This window comes from Schistocerca piceifrons, chromosome 6 (assembly GCF_021461385.2).
Source record: "Schistocerca piceifrons isolate TAMUIC-IGC-003096 chromosome 6, iqSchPice1.1, whole genome shotgun sequence".
Classification (NCBI taxonomy): domain Eukaryota; kingdom Metazoa; phylum Arthropoda; class Insecta; order Orthoptera; family Acrididae; genus Schistocerca; species Schistocerca piceifrons.
Window position 1 is genome coordinate 545,166,202 of NC_060143.1, and position 20,773 is coordinate 545,186,974.

A 20,773-nucleotide genomic window follows, 5' to 3' on the forward strand; every position below is an offset into this window, starting at 1 on the left:
CCCCAATTGCGCATGCAGCAAGGAACAGCTTCACACAGAGCACACAGCGGCCCCTTGGGATCACTAGTCAAGAAAATAAGGCACGTGGCAGGAATTGAAATTAATACTGCAAGTGACATTAAGAGGCAGAGGAATCAAACTGTGGAGAACGCACAGTTCAGTCGGAGATTTTCTCCATTCAGGGATTACGTGTTGTGTTGTTCTAATAATCATTATTTCATCCCCATCGACGCACAAATTACCGCAGTGGCATCAAATCAAAAGAAATGCACCCAGCGAATGGTCTACCTGACGGGAGGCCCTAGTGACACGACATTTACATCTCTTTATCTTAATTTTCAATTCAATGTCCTTTCCTTCCAGATTCGTATCTTACTTCAGGGCCGCCACATGGGATGGTTCTGGGTGGCAAAATCAAACATATTATCCTGATGTAATTTTAGTTTTAATATATTAGTCATTTACTATTCTTCTGTACTTTTTAAATAATGGATTGTATTAGGCTGGTGCATAAGCTCACAGCATTTTTCTTTTGCATGTTGGTATTCCAGTTGCTATGGGTTTATTTATCGACTGTCATTTTTTATTTGTAGTTCACTGTTGTTATTTGCACTTAAATATTGTCATACTGTCATTTGGAGATAGGGAGTGGAGATGTGGATGGTAAAATATGGAGTGCCAAGTAGAGAATTCAGAACATTTCTGACATATCTTCTGTTTGTGTTCCATAGACGGGTGACAGGAGTGGAGGCAGCTAGAAACATCTGTGCCATAAATGGGGATAATGCCATTGGGCAGAGCATGGGAATAAAATAGTTTTCTCATTCGCAGGAGGATCGTTTTGACATTAGTGATTCTTCACATTCAGGAAGACCTTTAGGGTTTGACGAAGATTGTTTGAATGCATTAATTCACAATGATCCACGTTGTACTCGAGAACTAGAAAATGTGATCATTCCACCATCGTGCAACATTTGCAAGCAATGGGCAAAATCCAAAAATTGGGACTATGGGTAACGCATGCTTTAAGCCAAAATCAAAAATTCTGTGGGTGACCATATGTACATCTCTGTTTGCTCGGCATCAACTGGCTCGTGAACAACACTGACCGTTCCTATCCTGTATCATTACTGGTGATGACAAATCATGTCTTTACTCTAACATAAGGAAAAGAAAGGAATGGCTGAGCCCATACAAATCAGTAACTCCCAGTACAAAGACCTGCATGCATCCACAAGGGATAATGTTATGCATTGGTGGAACAGCGACAGGGTGTGGTGTGCAACGAACTGCTTCCCTGATGAATAATGATCACTGTTGACATTTACTGTCAACAACAGAGACTTTTTGCAGATGTAATCCAAGAACAATAACCAGGAAGACTGCGTTTAGTGATGGTACTCCACAATAACACCTGCCCGCATTCTGCTAGACTGATGAAAAACAAGAGTTGGTTTGGGAAGTCATTCTGCACCCACCTTATTCACTTGATCTTGCACCCTCAGATTTTCATGTTTCCACTCTCTACCTAAAAACCTTCAAGGAATTTCCTTTCCAGATGAAAATGTGCTCTGAAGATGGCTTGACGAGTTCTTCACTTCAAAACAACATGATTTCTATAGTCGCGGAATCAAAAAGTTACCCCAGTGTTGGCAAACTGTTGTAAACAGTGAAGGAGAATATATTATAGATGACTAAAGTCCCTGTTATGTGTATCTTTGTGTTTATTAAACTTATGGAAAAGAGCTACAAACTTATGCACTTACCTAATATAACCATGAACGTATAGATATATACATTTTCAGTGTGGATACACTCTTAACACACTCTAAAATGATCTGCCATTCTAGAAACATCCCCCAGGCCTTGGCTAAGCCATGGCTCCGCAATACCCTTTCTTTCAGTGGTACTAGTCCTGCAAGTTTTGCAGGAGAACTTCTGTGAAGTTTGGAAGGTAGGAGACGAGGTATTGGCAGAAGTGAAATTATGAGGACAGGTCATGAGTTGTGCTTGGGTAGCTTAGTTGGTAGAGCACTTGCCCGCGAAAGGCAAAGATCCCGAGTTCGAGTCTCGTTCCGTCACACAGTTTTAATCTGCGAGGAAGTTTCAGATCTGCCAATATTTTACAATTCATTGTTGACTAATGTTCTTTACTGAAGGATTAACATTGCTTATACTGTGGCTATCTTTAAGCAGTCCACATGGGTCGTAAACTCCATATTATAATACAACACAAACAAATATTTGTGGTAACACATGATATCATATGTATAAAAATGTGCCCCTGCACATTAATTGAAGCTTACTCTCTGTTGTAGCGTTGACATACAACAAGTTTTCTCTTTCACAGATGATAAGGATACACGAGTCATCACACCTCTGGCTTTTAAGAGAAAATCCTGAATTTAATTCCGCAAAAATTCTGTACTCTCATGAGCTGGACAGGATTGCAATTCATATTTACACACTAACATTCACTTATTATGGTGTCATATGCAACATAATCTGGACATTGCCTTAAGGTGAAGTAATATGAGAAAAAGAGGATGCTGCTCACTGTTGGCAAGACAGACATTTCAAGTGATCCCAGTTGACAGCGTCCACAGGATATTATAGTCACCAAGGCCCTACTTGGCAAGTAGCTTGTTTTATCTATCCACGCACATTATATTGTCAAACACTGATTATTTTTGTTGTTATAGGTCACACTAAACCAGACCTATACAAGAATCAAATTAGGGAGGACTGGCTACGCTTGTAATGGATGAGGTACACTGGATCGAGCTGAACTTCCTGTCATAACCTACATGAATATTTGACCTTTTATGGGTGAAGCTGGTTAAGAGCTATTCCTTCTTGAGAAAGGAACAACATTTACAAAGATTTTTGAATTTGAGTGCTATCTGGCTCACGTGAATACAACCATCAGTTTGGATCAACCCTTTACACATGCTTGGTCACCCTGATCTTTGCTCATTCTCACATCTGTTGTGTCTTTATCAAATCTGTGGCTCCAACAACATCTGCTTTTGTGACAGCTGACTCGTTCTGTAAACATCCACTAGTTCGCAACGAATTGGAACTGGATTTTTTTTTTTTTTTTTTTTTTTTTTTTTTTTTAAATACCAAGAGCTCCCCCCTCCTCCTCCTACTACTACTATTGTTTCTTGTGCCTCTGTCCACATCAGCATAGGGTTAGCACAGTTATGAATGGATTGGGCACAATCAGTTTAAGGGGTGGCCCGATGCCTTTTCTGTCATCATCCTGTTAATCCTGGGATGGAATATGTGTACTCAAACTGTCTGCAGTTAGTGTTATTCAGGTGAAGGCAAGTGAAAGTCTTCCAAATGTTTGGGAATTGTGTAATTGAGGCAGTACTTGGGTACTAGTCTTATATTCATCTAGTGGGATGTGGAACACTGCCTAAAAATCACATCCAGGATGGCTGGCACAAGAACACTCATTTTTAATCTATTGAGTGGAGTGGTGCACCTCCCAGTTCTGGAAGCAGCAATTTAACTTGCACAGCTATCCACGAGGGTGACTACTAAGATATTCTTCTAAGGAATATATCTCACCTGGCTTCTACAAGAGGAGTTTTTTTACAGATAGTAGGGATGGTCATTTGTGTCAAATGTAATGTTTCATTCAAAAGAACTGACAAACTAAAACCTTGTAATATACTGAACAAAACTTTTAATGGTATGCAATAGAATAGTATTTTCAGGAAAAAAATGTGCAACTATGGCACTTTACTGATTTCCCCATTCAGAGCACAGAATTTCTCTCACCATACTGGTCACTGTGTTACACCCAATTCTTAAGAAAGAAATTAAGTTGATTTTGCGTAGTGCTTTCAACTTATTTTTTTTGACTGATTTGTTACACAAAAGAATGTTAATGATCTGCTGGAGTCCTACAGCCTGATAGATAGATAGATAGATAGATAGATACATACATACATTGTTGTTGTTGTTGTTGTTGTTGTTGTTGTTGTGGTCTTCAGTCCTGAGACTGGTTTGATGCAGCTCTCCATGCTACTCTATCCTGTGGAAGCTGCTTCATCTCCCAGTACCTACTGCAACCTACATCCTTCTGAATCTGCTTAGTGTATTCATCTCTTGGTCTCCCTCTGCGATTTTTACCCTCCACGCTGCCCTCCAATGCTAAATTTGTGATCCCTTGATGCCTCAAAACATGTCCTACCAACCGATCCCTTCTTCTAGTCAAGTTGTGCCACAAACTTTTCTTCTCCCCAATCCTATTCAATACCTCCTCATTAGTTACGTGATCTACCCACCTTATCTTCAGCATTCTTCTGTAGCACCACATTTCGAAAGCTTCTATTCTCTTCTTGTCCAAACTAGTTATCGTCCATGTTTCACTTCCATACATGGCTACACTCCACACAAATACTTTCAGAAATGACTTCCTGACACTTAAATCTATACTCGACGTTAACAAATTTCTCTTCTTCAGAAACGATTTCCTTGCCATTGCCAGTCTACATTTTATATCTTCTCTACTTCGACCATCATCAGTTATTTTACTCCCTAAATAGCAAAACTCCTTTACTACTTTAAGTGTCTCATTTCCTAATTTAATTCCCTCAGCATCACCCAATTTCATTTGACTACATTCCATTATCCTCGTTTTGCTTTTGTTGATGTTCATCTTATATCCCCCTTTCAAGACACTGTCCATTCCGTTCAACTGCTCTTCCAAGTCCTTTGCTGTCTGACAGAATTACAATGTCATCGGCGAACCTCAAAGTTTTTACTACTTCTCCATGAATTTTAATACCTACTCCAAATTTTTCTTTTGTTTCCTTTACTGCTTGCTCAATATACAGATTGAATAACATCGGGGAGAGGCTACAACCCTGTCTCACTCCTTTCCCAACCACTGCTTCCCTTTCATGCCCCTCGACTCTTATAACTGCCACCTGGTTTCTGTACAAGTTGTAAATAGCCTTTCGCTCCCTGTATTTTACCCCTGCCACCTTCAGAATTTGAAAGAGAGTATTCCAGTTAACATTGTCAAAAGCTTTCTCTAAGTCTACAAATGCTAGAAACGTAGGTTTGCCTTTTCTTAATCTTTCTTCTAAGATAAGTCGTAAGGTTAGTATTGCCTCACGTGTTCCAACATTTCTACGGAATCCAAACTGATCTTCCCCGAGGTCCGCTTCTACCAGTTTTTCCATTCGTCTGTAAAGAATTCGCGTTAGTATTTTGCAGCCGTGACTTATTAAACTGATAGTTCGGTAATTTTCACATCTGTCAACACCCGCTTTCTTTGGGATTGGAATTATTATATTCTTCTTGAAGTCTGAGGGTATTTCGCCTGTCTCATACATCTTGCTCACCAGATGGTAGAGTTTTGTCATGACTGGCTCTCCCAAGGTCATCAGTAGTTCTAATGGAATGTTGTCTATTCCCGGGGCCTTGTTTCGACTCAGGTCTTTCAGTGCTCTGTCAAACTCTTCACGCAGTATCTTATCACCCATATCGCCTTCATCTACATCCTCTTCCATTTTCATAATATTGTCCTCAAGTACATTGCCCTTGTATAAACCCTCTATATACTCCTTCCACCTTTCTGCCTTCCCTTCTTTGCTTAGAACTGGGTTGCCATCTGAGCTCTTGATATTCACACAAGTGGTTCTCTTCTCTCCAAAGGTCTCTTTAATTTTCCTGTAGGCAGTATCTATCTTACCCCTAGTGAGACAAGCCTCTACATCCTTACATTTGTCCTCTAGCCATCCCTGCTTAGCCATTTTGCACTTCCTGTCAATCTCATTTTTGAGACGTTTGTATTCCTTTTTGCCTGCTTCATTTACTGCATTTTTATATTTTCTCCTTTCATCAATTAAATTCAATATTTCTTCTGTTACCCAAGAATTTCTATTAGCCCTCGTCTTTTTACCTACTTGATCGTCTGCTGCCTTCACTACTTCATCCCTCAGAGCTACCCATTCTTCTTCTACTGTATTTCTTTCCCCCATTCCTGTCAATTCTTCCCTTATGCTCTCCCTGAAACTCTCTACAACCTCTGGTTCTTTCAGTTTATCCAGGTCCCATCTCCTTAAATTACACAGAGCATGAATACGACACTTTGTAATGATGTGGAACATGTCAGTTTAACATAGCCCTAAGGTTTCTTTACACAATACCATTATTTATTTATTTATTTATTTTTATTAATATAATGGAAGGAAACATTCCACGTGGGAAAAATTATATATAAAAACAAAGATGAGGTGACTTACCGAACAAAAGCGCTGGCAGGTCGATAGACACACAAACAAACACAAACATACACACAAAATTCAAAAAACCCACTTCCTTTCGTCTTCCCCTCTCCTTCCCTCTTTCCTGATGAGGCAACAGTTTGTTGCGAAAGCTTGAATTTTGTGTGTATGTTTGTGTTTGTTTGTGTGTCTATCGACCTGCCAGCGCTTTTGTTCGGTAAGTCACCTCATCTTTGTTTTTATTTATTTTTATGATGATTACGTCATCTAAAAAATCCTCTATTGAGTAGGATGAACTGTCATACATAAATTCCTCTAATTTGTTTTTAAATGCTGATTGGCTCTCTGGTCAGACTTTTAATGCTACTTGGTAAATGAAAAATGACTTTTGTGGCAGCATAATTCATCCCTTTCCATGTCAAAGTCCAATTTAATCCAGGTTGGTTGGTTGTTTTGGGGAAGGAGACCAGACAGCGAGGTCATCGGTCTCATCGGATTAGGGAAGGATGGGGAAGGAAGTCGGCCGTGCCCTTTGAAAGGAACCATCCCGGCATTTGCCTGGAGCGATTGAGGGAAATCATGGAAAACCTAAATCAGGATGGCCGGACGCGGGATTGAACCGTCGTCCTCCCGAATGCGAGTCCAGTGTCTAACCACTGCGCCACCTCGCTCGGTATTTAATCCAGAATAGTAATGAGCATCCTTTCTTCTGGTGTTATAGCTACACACTTTGCTATTATTTTTGAACTGGACTGGGTTATTAATAACGAACTGTACAAGCGAATATTTGTATTGTAAAGGTACTGTGAATATTCCAACACCCTTGAATAAACGTCTGCAAGGTGATCTTGGGTGGGTTCCAGCTATTATTCTGATTACACACTTTTGTCCAATGAATACTTTTTATCTTAATGACCAATTATTCCAAAATATGATGCCATATGAAAGCAGTGAAAGAAAATAGGCACAGTAGGCTAATTTACTGATATGTTTCTTATCAAAATTTACAATAAACTTAATGGCATGAGTATAGTGAACCTAAATGTTTCAGCAGATCATCAATGTGTTTCTTCCAGTTCAACTTCCCATCATTGCACACATCAAGAAATTTTGAATATTCTGTCTTAGCACCAAACTTCAGTTCAAAGTCTATATTTATCACTGGTGTTATGCCATTTATTGTACAGAACTGTAGACAGTGTGTTTTCTCAAAATTTAGTGAGAGTCGATTTGCAGAGAACCAATTAATAATTCTCTGAAAGACATTATTTATTCCTCGGCTAATTCTTGTTTGTTGGGTTTCATTACCATACTTGTATCATCAACAAAAAGAACTAGCTTTGCATCTTCATACATACAGAGTGGCAAGTCGTTAATATAATTGCGAACAATAAGGGACCAAAGACCGAACCCTGTGAAATACCATTCTTGATACCTCCCCAGCTAGAGGACTCTGCTGATTTTTGCAGACTCTCTGTACTGCCAATTTCAACCTTCTGCATTCTTCCAATTAAATATGAATTAAATCATTTGTGAACTGTCCCACTCATCTCACAATACTTAAGCTTATCTAGAAGAATTTCATGGTTCACACAGCCAAAAGCCTTTGAGAGGTCACAACAAATCCCAATGGATGATATTCTGTTATTCAGAGCATTTAATGTTTGATCATTGAAAGCATATACAGCATTTTCTTTTGAAAAACCTTTCTGAATAACAAATTGACATTTACTTAGTACTTCACTTTTACAAATATGTGAAGCTTATCTTGAATATACTACTTCTTCGAGAATTTTGGATAAAGCTGTCAAACGCGAGATTGGGCAGTAGTTGCTAGCATCAGACCTATCCCCCTTTTTATACAATGATTTCACAATGGTACATTTCAGTCTATCTGGAAAAATGCCCTGCTTCTGTGAGCTACAAGAAATGCAGCTGAGAAGCCTGGTTATCTGTTGGGAACGAGCTTTTAGTATTCTGTTGACTATGCCATCAATTCCATACAAGCTTTTACTTTTTAGTGACAACGTACTTTAGATCTAGGACAAAAAAGCAGCACAGTCAGAGATAACTTCATATACTTAAATTATTTAATTAAGAGACATACTGCGGGGAAAATATATTGGTGGTCCTATTTCATGATGATCAAACATTAACAGTGATAGGAATCAAGACTCAATCATACCTGAAGGGAGTAAAGCAAAGATGTAAATATACTGAAGTATTTTAAATATACACATTTGAAGTCAATTTTAAATATACACATTTGAAGTCAAAGAGTGCACGAGCACACTTGGCAAGAAGACCAAATACAATTTGTATGGCAAATATATTTTTAATAATATTCTTCACTTTATTTGATGGTTCTTTCCATTAAAAAGCTATAGGCAGTATTAATAAGCAACCAATCTAGTAACTGTTGGAACTACACTCCTGGAAATTGAAATAAGAACACCGTGAATTCATTGTCCCAGGAAGGGGAAACTTTATTGACACATTCCTGGGGTCAGATACATCACATGATCACACTGACAGAACCACAGGCACATAGACACAGGCAACAGAGCATGCACAATGTCGGCACTAGTACAGTGTATATCCACCTTTCGCAGCAATGCAGGCTGCTATTCTGCCATGGAGACGATCGTAGAGATGCTGGATGTAGTCCTGTGGAACGGCTTGCCATGCCATTTCCACCTGGCGCCTCAGTTGGACCAGCGTTCGTGCTGGACGTGCAGACCGCGTGAGACGACGCTTCATCCAGTCCCAAACATGCTCAATGGGGGACAGATCCGGAGATCTTGCTGGCCAGGGTAGTTGACTTACACCTTCTAGAGCACGTTGGGTGGCACGGGATACATGCGGACGTGGATTGTCCTGTTGGAACAGCAAGTTCCCTTGCCGGTCTAGGAATGGTAGAACGATGGGTTCGATGACGGTTTGGATGTACCGTGCACTATTCAGTGTCCCCTCGACGATCACCAGTGGTGTACGACCAGTGTAGGAGATCGCTCCCCACACCATGATGCCGGGTGTTGGCCCTGTGTGCCTCGGTCGTATGCAGTCCTGATTGTGGCGCTCACCTGCACGGCGCCAAACACACATACGACCATCATTGGTACCAAGGCAGAAGCGACTCTCATCGCTGAAGACGACACGTCTCCATTCGTCCCTCCATTCACGCCTGTCGCGACACCACTGGAGGCGGGCTGCACGATGTTGGGGCGTGAGCGGAAGACGGCCTAACGGTGTGCGGGACCGTAGCCCAGCTTCATGGAGACGGTTGCGAATGGTCCTCGCCGATACCCCAGGAGCAACAGTGTCCCTAATTTGCTGGGAAGTGGCGGTGCGGTCCCCTACGGCACTGCGTAGGATTCTACGGTCTTGGTGTGCATCCGTGCGTCGCTGCGTTCCGGTCCCAGGTCGACGGGCACGTGCACCTTCCGCCGACCACTGGCGACAACATCGATGTACTGTGGAGACCTCACGCCCCACGTGTTGAGCAATTCGGCGGTACGTCCACCCGGCCTCCCGCATGCCCACTATACACCCTCGCTCAAAGTCCGTCAACTGCACATACGGTTCACGTCCATGCTGTCGCGGCATGCTACCAGTGTTAAAGACTGCGATGGAGCTCCGTATGCCACGGCAAACTGGCTGACACTGACGGCGGCGGTGCACAAATGCTGCGCAGCTAGCGCCATTCGACGGCCAACACCGCGGTTCCTGGTGTGTCCGCTGTGCCGTGCGTGTGATCATTGCTTGTACAGCCCTCTCGCAGTGTCCGGAGCAAGTATGGTGGGTCTGACACACCGGTGTCAATATGTTCTTTTTTCCATTTCCAGGAGTGTAGAATATAATGCTATAATACAATACGAAGTAACAGTAGTAGTAAAATATAAAGGACCATCACAACACAACAACACAATTTCCATGCAGACAATACCATTAAATGCTAACGATATCAGATAGCTTAAGCTATGGATTAATAGGGAGCTCTAAGAACAAAATTGAAAATACATGGTCAGTTTTAGCAGGTATAAGGTGCAAACTGAACATACTAGATCTCTCTTATGAGAGAATAGCACTGTTGGTGATCTACCAGAATCTTGAAATATCATTAACAGCCACTTCCTGAAATTAGCTAAAGAGGAAAATAAAAATTTTGCTGATGAAGTACACAGAAGCAAGTGTTTCAAGACAGTTATGTATTATACAGTTATAGAAAACAAGATAGGATGAAACTGACTGAATTATCAAAAAGAAAAAAAAAAAGAAAAAAAAAATAAAGTGTAAAATCTCTCACATACAACAGGTGTATCAATGCTCACTTCCAGTTGTAAGGGATCTAATCAGTATCGCAGACTGCTTGTATTAGTTCAAGTAGATACTTAATCACATTTAGAGAGACTTATTTTCGTAACTCGACTGTTACACCTTTCACTGACAATTCATCATTCTTTCGCTTCCTCATCTTGTTCACAGTTTCTGTATTACCCTTTTTGTGGTTACTACAATTTTTTTAAGTGTTCTTACCTGGAGTCTGGCTAGGCTGAATTCCTTCTACAGGTTTGTAACTGATTGGAGGTTCCTTAAATACTCCTTGAGGAAACTGCTGCCAGAGGACCTCCCATAATTCTTCTTGTTTGTTCCAAGGGCGTTCATACAACAACGAACCAGTGTAGTGCCATATTTTAAATCTGTGAACATTATTCGGTAATCAAGGGTAGCACTCAAAAACACTATATAACTGTAATAATACCTTAAATAGTACATACTCTATTTATCTGAGTTGACTATTAAGACGAGACCCCCCCCCCCCCCCCCAATATTCTTCATTCGAGAAATACATGGTTGTCTTACATTCAGGGTAAAGCATTGTGTAATAGCTTAATATATGGCTGTCTTACATTCACAGACAGTGTTTTGGCAGCTGAGGTTGCACTTGTGTTTAATCTGACAATTTGAAAAGGATGGGATGGGGTGTGGTGCCACCAGCCCGGGCCAATGTTTGGAGGGTAAAAGCCAGCAGGCAGCAAATATTTGTCATGCTGCCAACTATCCCATATATCTGGCTTTTTATGAACGTCTACCACATTTGAACTGCAGTTCATCTGAATCTAAATGTAGTTGGAACTGACTGACTTTACAAATGGGTAAATACTCAGCAATATTACACATTCCTGCAGGAGGCAAATTAATTCTAATAAATATGTTCACACAGAACATTCGAAATGTGACACAATAAATTAAACATGAAGGTCATCAAAGGTGCTAAAACAACTACTGTCCGACAGCACTATTGTTTTTCAAGGTTGGCAACAAATGATGAAGTACACTGTTACCTCAAAGTGGTCCCATTTCGGCTGATTCAGCAGATTAACATAATATTGTTACTCAGTTTGTTTAAAGTTGTAAAAACTGTAAATTATAGCAACTGATAATGGATGCAAATCACAGCCACAACAGTTGAGAAATGTGGATCTAAGAGTTTGCAGTCCACAACTGGTTGGATCAGACAATACAAAACTAAGTTTAAGTTTATTGTTAATCATGATGCAAAGGCTACACACACCACGGCAACGGGAAGAAAATTTGATGTCACAGAAACAAATGCAATGAAACAACAAAATTTCAGAGACTTTACTGGTCTCATACAGATATAATTTATGTGTACAGACTCAAGCAGCAAGTGAAAATTTGTACCAAGGCCACGAATCAAACCCAGGTCATCTGCTTACTAGGCAGGTGCATTAGCCACTGAGCACCCTGGCACGCCTCCCTCCTCGATCCAAATCCTCACTGCCACTGCAGTCTACTTTAAGTTCCCCCTTACACACGAACAGTGTGTCAGAGTAATACATGCAGTTTTGTGAACCGCTGTGCTAACGTAGCTAGTGGCTAATGCACCTGCCTAGTAAGCAGCCTTGGTACAATTTTTCACTCATTTCTTCAGTCTATATACACAAAAACAGAAACAAATGTTTGTATGTAGCTTCAAATGGAGAACGAATTATAGATAACCATTTTTACACACCAAACTTTCAGGGGACCAAATCATGGAAGATTTCACAAAGAGTAGCAGCAGGTTGTTCAGTATATGCAAGAGAATCACAAGTAAGGCTTCCCTATTACTTGAGAAATTATCTGAATGAAGTCACCGTAGATAAAGAGGAACTTTCCAACTGCATACGTCGCAGATTCCAAAGCAAGCACAAGCCGGTGTATGACTGCAATGAAGAGGGTGGGGCTTACATTATGATGCAAAACAAACACAAACTTACAGACTTCCCGTAGCTTTAGGCGAGTAACTACTTGCACATCAGCATCACATCAATCCATCAAGAGACACACAGATAGAAACAAAGTGTTGACATTTTTTAGGCAGATGTCAAGATATTTTATGTTAATAAAGCAGTATCTAAATTCAATTGTCAGAATTCAATAAAAACAAAAATTTCTCAACGAGCTGCCTCGTCTTCTCCTCCTCCTCCTCCATTGTCTTATATTCAGGGTTGTCTTGAACATTTCGCTCAGTATTTTGTAAAAGCCTGAACCAAACTTTTCTCTTGAAATATGGTATCAACAATGAAGCCCTGTTAGGCTTAGAAGTCTTCACAATAGGAGTTATTTTAAACAGATGCATGGACAGTGGAGGGATAATTCCTGGAATTAGCAGCTTGTGCTCAGAACAGTGAGCACAATGTATGGTCCATGTGGCAAACATCAAACGGAATTATTTACAGGACACTGTATGATATGGTTGTTTACATTTTGGAGCAAGACATAAACTTATGTACTGCCTCTGTGTTTACACATTTATTTACTAGTAACAACAATGGTGCTGAATTGTTGCTGCAATGGATGCAGTTTGAATTTTTTGTCAGAGGAGGAAAAGGTACTTTTCATACTTTTCCATAGTTTTCATTGCCTAAAGGTTAATTACTGCTATCATACTAGTAAGAAGCACTTTGTGTGTTGATTATTATGAAACACACTATAATGAAGGCATAAGTAAAATTGTGGAACTACTTTATGTGACTGTATGGCCATATATTTATGATATATGCATTGGATAATTTTGGTAGTATGAGAGTGTACTACTGATCAGTTTGTTGAAGGTGCACACATTTTCATCAACGTTGCCCTGCAGATAAAATTTATATAAGAAAACCTGAGTCATTTCTTTGCTTCACATTAATCATTTTTCCAAACCAATGTGCTTTTTCTGCAGTAATCATGAAGTTCCTATGATGCATGAATGATTATGTGCAATTAATATTTTTGTTTTCTTAAGGATGAACAAAGATTAATAAGATTGTACCAGAAAATAAAAACAGAAGATTTCATGTTGAAAAATAATTCAGAGTGGGGTAAATCAATAACTTGCTGGATGTGACAGCTCAAAATTCTAATTTTTTTGAGATACTTTCACTTTGGCATACTACGAAGCCGTTTTGCAATGGAGCCACAGCATAATTCATAAAAAATAGATGAAACAAAACAATAAAGTATTGTAGAATATGTATAAAAAATGGTGATTAGACTATTCTTTATTTTCCTATAACGCACATGTACACAGTAACATTTCAACTGTAATGCTTGCTGCAAACATGTGAAATACCCTTGGAATTTATCTCTTCAAAGGCTTAAGCCAAGATCATACCAGATATCAAATTCAAATTATTACAATACCTATAAGATGCAGGTAGGAAGCCCATTTTACTTTTGAATGGGATCTTTTTGTACTAGTGATGTAATGACACTTATAATCTGAAAGGCGCTTATGGACAACCTTACATCACACCACATCAATGTGACTGTTGCTGTCGATTCATGTGAGTGGCAAAAATTATTTTCTGTCCATACAAATGCTTACTCAATTGATATTCCTACCATATGACTAGGAAATGTTCAATATTAAAACCTTGATATGACAACCCCTACACTATCAGCCAATGACATGGGGCACATTTCTTGCTGTAGTGACACCCACTCACACTACAAGAGCTAAGCAAATAACCTCTTATTACAGACCCATTTAAGGTCTTCCAGTATTGCTAAAAATTTAAGAAAGTGGCCTATAACAGAAAGATAGCTCATTAGTCTGAGCAGGACTTGTCAACTGCCTTCAGCTGGGTTTCCAAAAAACGATTCTCCACAGCAAAAAATCATGCTAGACCTAGAAATCGCGGATCTAGCAAGTGATCTAGTTACTGGGAAAATTAAATAGTTGAGGTATTAACAGCATCCCTCATGCATTCGAGTCAGCTTTTTAACAGAAAGCAGACATTCACAGAGTCATACTGTGTCCCAGAAGTGAAATTAACTTCGGAATGGAGGACATAATGTGATGCATGACATCTACCAGGGAACCCTTGTCTATGGCCCTCTGAGTCTTGTGGAGCTGGGTTTCACACAATCGTCTTTTTCAAAACCCATGCTGATTGTAGTAGATTTCTAGTCTCCAGAAAAGTCATTATAATCGAACATAATACATGTTCCAAAATTCTACAACTGATCGACGTTACGAGATATAGGTCTATAGTTCTGCACATCTGTACAACGTCCCTTCTTAAAAATGGGGATGACCTGTGCCCTTTTCCAATCCTTTGGATCGCTACGCTCTTCTAGAGACCAACGGTACACCGCTACAAGAAGGGGGGCAAGTTCCTTCGCGTACTCTGTGTAAAATCGAACTGGTATCCCATCAGGTCCAGCGGCCTTTTCTCTTTTGAGCGATTTTAATTGTTTCTCTATCCCTCTGTCGTCTATTTCGATATCTACCATTTTGTCATCTGTGCGACAATCTAGAGAGGGAACGACAGTGCAGTCTTCCGCTGTGAAACAGCTCTGGAAAAAGACATTTAGTATTTTGGCCTTTAGTCTGTCATCCTCTGTTTCAGTACCATTTTGGTCACAGAGTGTCTGGACATTTTGTTTTGATCCACCTATTGCTTTGACATAATACCAAAATTTCTTAGGATATTCTGCCAAGTGAAAGATCTTGCTGCGAACCCGAGAAAATCCTGGTCATTCATAAAATCACTAAGTAGGTTGAAGGTTTCTATCCAATTACGATTTAACCAATCTGGTTTGGCAACAGATGACAGCTAAAGGGAAGCTGAAGTTTTAAATTTCACATTTAAGAAATCATTCATGCAGGCAGATTGTACAAACATACCGTCATTTGACTGTCACACAAACTCCTGCATGGAGGACACAAAATTAGGCATCCTTGGCATAGAGAAGTAACTGAAAGAGTTGAAAACAAATAAGTCACTAAGTCCAGATGGAATCCCAATTTGGTTTTCCACAGGGTACTCTGCAGAACTGGCCCCTTACTTAGCTTGCATTTATCGTGAATCTCTTGCCCAATGCAGCGTCCCAAGTGGGTGGATAAGAGTGCTGGTGACTCCTATATATATGAAAGGTACAAGAATGGACCTGCATAATTACAGACCAATATCCTTAACATCAGTCTGCTGCAGAATTCTCTAACACATTCCAAGTTCGGATATAATAAATTTCCTTGAGACAGAAAAATTTCTGTGCATAAAACAGCACAGATTTAGAAAGCGTTGCTTATGCAAAACTCAGCTTGCCCTTTTCTCACTTGATACCTTAACAAACCACTGAGAGACGGCAATAGGCTGATTCCATACTCCTAGATTTCTCGAAAGCATTTGACATGGTGCCCCACAGCAGACTGTTAACAAAGGTATGAGCATACTGAATGGGTTCCCAGATATGAGAGTCGCACGAAGACTTCTTCAGTAACAGAACCCAGCACATTTCTCCCAACAGTGAGTGTTCATCAGAGATACGGGTATCGTGAGGAATATGCCAGCGAATTGTGATAGAAACGCTCTTATTCTCTGTATACATAAATAATATGGCAGACAGGGTGAAGAGCAATTTATGGCTTTTTGTTGGCGATGCTGTGGTGTACAAGAAGGTGTTATCCTTGAGTGACTGTAGGGGGATACAAGGTGACAAACAGAATTTCTAGCTGGTGTGGTGAATGGCAGCTTGCTCTATATGTACAAAAATGAAGTTAAAGATGATGAGTACGGAAAACAATCCCCTAATGTTTGAATATTGCATTAGTAGTGTGCAGTTTCAAACAGTCACATCAATTAAATAGCTAGGCATAATGTGGCAACACAATATGAAATGGAATGAGCATCCCATGTTGATAGTCATGAAGGCAAATGCTGGACTTTGCTTTGTGGGGAGAATTTTGGGAAAGTGTAGCTCATTTCTAAAGGAGATGGCATATAGAATCCTAGTGTGTTTTCAGGTCAAATTAAAGAAAGACATCGAAGCAATTCGGAGAGGGGCTGTTAGATTTGTTACCAGTAGGTTCGATCGGCAACCAAGTATTCCGGAAATGCCTTGTGAACTCAAATGGGAATCCCTGGAGGGAAGATGACACTCTTTTCATGAGGCACTACTGCAAAAATTTAGAGAACTGGGATCTGAGGCCAACTGCAGATCAATTCTATCACCACCAACATATGTGTTGCATAAGGACCATGAAGATAAGAAAAATCAGTGTAAGGAGATCTATAGACAGTTGTTTTCACCTCGCTCTATTTATGAGTAGAACAGGAAAGGAAATGACTAGTAGCGCTACATGGAACCCTCCGCCATGTACCTTGGCTTGTTGAGTATGGATGTAGGACACTTCAAAAGAGTAATGTTTGTTGATGACAGTATGCTGATTAAGGGCTCACCAAAACCTTACTAAACATGACCAAAAGATAGTTTACAAGCCTACAGCTAGTTCATAGCTAACAGTTCAAGCCTTAATTTCACAGAGACTCGCATCATGCAACTGATGTACAACAGAATTATACATTAATGACCTACTAAATTAAATTGATTGTAAAATTCGTTGGCGTCTAGCAGTATAAATAGTAAAAATACAACTGTAGAATCAAGAATCTCATTTTGGCATGTTTTGCTATTGGTAGTCTCTCTCATTTTGTTGGCCTGAAGACAGGTGGGTTGCCTACGATGAGGGCAACCAAATCTTCGGTGTACAACGAGTGTGTTAATGGCAAGGTGTGCGGCAATGATACGATGTCAGAGATAATTGTGTGATCTGATGAGGCACTATTTTTCAACTCAGTGCTAAGTAATCACCACAATCGCATCTACTGGGCTGCCGCGTATCTGCATGCCAACGTGGACAAAGCCGCGAATGGACCACAAGTAAATGTGTGGAGTGGTAATCTTATTGGGGATTTTGGGTTTGATTGGATCAATCTCCTCTGATGGAAAAGTTACAATGAAGTTTACCCAATGGAGCTAAAGACATCCATTGTACCTGTCATCTGTGAACTATATGGGAATGAAAGGTTTTACTTTCAACAACATTATGCCCCATCCCACTATTTTGATCATGTCCGGGAGTACCCCAACAAAAATATAACCACACGATGGATAGACCAAAGAGGTACTGTTGAGTATCCACCATGTTCTCCAGACTCAACATCTCAGGCCTTTTTAACTACAGAGAACACCAAAAGATGCCGCTTATGGCCAAAACTCATGAAATTGGATGAATATCAAGACTGCAGCAAACAATCCTGAACAGCTACCCATCTAGACACATTGAAGTCAATTTTGAAATTATTAGCAATTTAACAGTGCATACACTTTGTGGGGCACTCTGTATGTTGTGTGCAGTAGATAACTACATAACTGCAAAGGGTTCTGGAATTCTTACACCCTATTCCTTAATGGTTTTTGTTACTGATAAAAATCAGTTCTGGCTTAACTGTAATGCATACAATCACAATACAAGATACAAAAATAATTTTAAGTAGGCTTTGTCTTCTTTTTACAGTTCAAAGTGAAACTATTTATTTTTTTGAATGATTTCATTATGCTTTCAGCTGCCATTATCTTTATTCCATGTGCAATTGTACAATTTTGATCTCAGACTATTTTCAAGCATTTTATAGACAATTCTTTAGTGATATATTACAGCATATATGTCCTTGCTCCTATGCCTGCATGTAACTGTCACAAAATAAGATAAAAAAGGTTTTTAGCTATTTCAGGAGTATGTTACTTTTGAGCCCGAGCTCATAAAACAACGAAAAACTTTTTCTAATTTATTTTGTGACAATTTCACACAGTCGTAGGGGCAATGATGTTCATGGCATAATATACCACTAAAGAATCATCCATAAAATGGTTTACGGCGAAAACTCAACGACTGCACATGGAATAGAGAGAATGGCAGTTGAAGGCATCATGAAATCATTCAAAAAATTCACTGCAGCTGCAGACCCTATCCCAATGAAAATTATGAAGCTACTTACTTTGGTGCCATGGTCTTCCAACAACAAAAAATTGGGAATCCAAACTAATTCAAAGGAAAATTAGAAATTTACCTCATCTGCAATTCCTACGAATGTACTGAAGGACTGAAATTTACTGTTGGCTACATGGCAAGCAGCCACATTCATCGTAAAACTACTTCATGAGTAGTAATACAGTGTAAACAGGCATGTGGTGTTATAGTTGTAGCTATGTTTTTATGATAATACTATATTCTTGTGAATATTGCGCTACCAGTATGAAATAAATAGCAGTTATATTAAATAACTAAGGAAGCAACAGTGCAGATTTGCTAGGTTGCATTAAGATGGTGTAAGCGTAAGTATTACTTAGTAGTAGTAGTAGTAGTAGTAGTAGTCGAGAGAGTGAGTCTGCTTTTAATACAGTGTACAGATTAAGTTCCTGAAATTTACAGTTCTATTTTTAAGGTCTGTCTTGACTACTCCACACCCCTCAATGTCCTACTCTTTAATGTGATCAACAGAACACGAGGCATGAATAAATGGGTGGAATATAATTGTAGCAGAATGGAACAATGACATACACTTAGTTTGCCTCTATATTATTTTCTGGACTGCAGATTGTGGTGACAGACTGATTTGCAGAATAGTTCAAGATCTACATCTGTCGCTACCTCCACATAGATAGACGGCAAACCACTCTAGCGCTTGGCAGAAGGTACTTGGCACAGTGACACATACTAGTTCCAAATGAGTATGGAGTGCGGGAAGAGTAACTGTTTAAATATCTCTCTCTCTCTCTCTCTCTCTCTCTCTCTCTCTCTCTGTGTGTGTGTGTGTGTGTGTGTGTGTGTGTGTGTGTGTGTGTGTGTCTCCACCTTATTTCAAGAGCTGACTGAATATTTGTGCAGCTTTTTCAGATAGTGTTCATTACAGATAGCTGCATCATCTGCTAAAAGTGTAACGTCACTATTGTCTGCCACAAAATTAATATACAAGATACACAAGGATTTCAACACACTTCCCTATGTCACATCTGGTCTTACATCTACATCTGTCAATGAGTCTCCATTCAAGAAAATACACTGCACCCTGTGTATCAGAAATCCCCAGTCACAAATTTCGTTCGATACCCCTTATGATTGTACTTTTGATAATAAGCATTGGTGTGGCATTGAATCAAATGCTTTCTGGAAGTCTAACATCCACCAGGTTGACCTGACCGAGGCGTTTCAGGATAACAAGTGAAAATAGCTGAACTTGATTTTGCATGATTGATGTTTGTGGAATCTGAGCTGTTTGTCACAGAGATGGTCATTTGTTTGAGATACCACATTTTGTCTGAGGCCAGAATATGTTCTAGGATTCTACAACAGATGGACATCGAAGAGATTAAATGCTAGTACTGTGGTTGTTCACTTCTGCTACCATTCTTGTAGACAGGTGCAATTTGCGCTTCCTTCCAATCGGCACAGTATTTCTTTCAAGTGATGTTATACATTATGGTTAAAATGGGGACTAACTCTGCTGCAAATCTGTACAGAATGTGATATGATCCAGAAGCATTGTTTAATGTTAATGATTTCAGCTGTTTCTCATATACATGTATCATTCATCTTTGCAGTGATGCGAGACATGAACGAGGGCAGTCCTTGGTATCTTCATCAGTAAAGGAATATCTGGAAAGAGAGTTCAGCATTTGTGTTTTTGCAACACTGGTGCTCAATTTTGGATCCCGTGTCATCCTTGAGTGTCTGGGCACTAACATTTGTGCCAGAGACATCTTTTACAAATGACCAGAATTTCTCTCTGTTATATGTGAGATTATTTAATAGTATTCTTCTGCAGTAGTAATGAGAGACTTCACTCATTGCCCTCTTAACAACAAAACATGTTACATTCAGCATCTCTCTCTCTCTATAGCCCTATGCTTTGCTTCATAGTCATTGTGCAGAATTTGCTATTACTTTAAAAGTTTCTTTGCAATGACTTATACATGGAAGGTCAAACCAACTATCGTGGCCGGCCGGTGTGGCCGTGCGGTTAAAGGCGCTTCAGTCTGGAACGACATGACCGCTACGGTCGCAGGTTCGAATCTTGCCTCAGGCATGGATGTGTGTGATGTCCTTAGGTTAGTTAGGTTTAAGTAGTTCCAAGTTCTAGGGGACTGATGACCACAGCAGTTAAGTCCCATAGTGCTCAGAG

At 39.8% G+C, this 20,773-nt stretch overlaps 1 protein-coding gene across 1 annotated transcript in view; it reads right to left on the reverse strand.

The window, feature by feature from the left end:
* LOC124802523 (eukaryotic translation initiation factor 2A) overlaps positions 1-20,773 on the reverse strand; it is a 160,442-nt gene that overhangs the window by 29,577 nt on the left and 110,092 nt on the right. Inside the window, exon 10 of the mRNA XM_047263368.1 lies at positions 10,788-10,951. Within this exon, the coding sequence (XP_047119324.1) occupies positions 10,788-10,951 (164 nt within the window). The remainder of the gene's footprint in view (positions 1-10,787; positions 10,952-20,773) is intronic.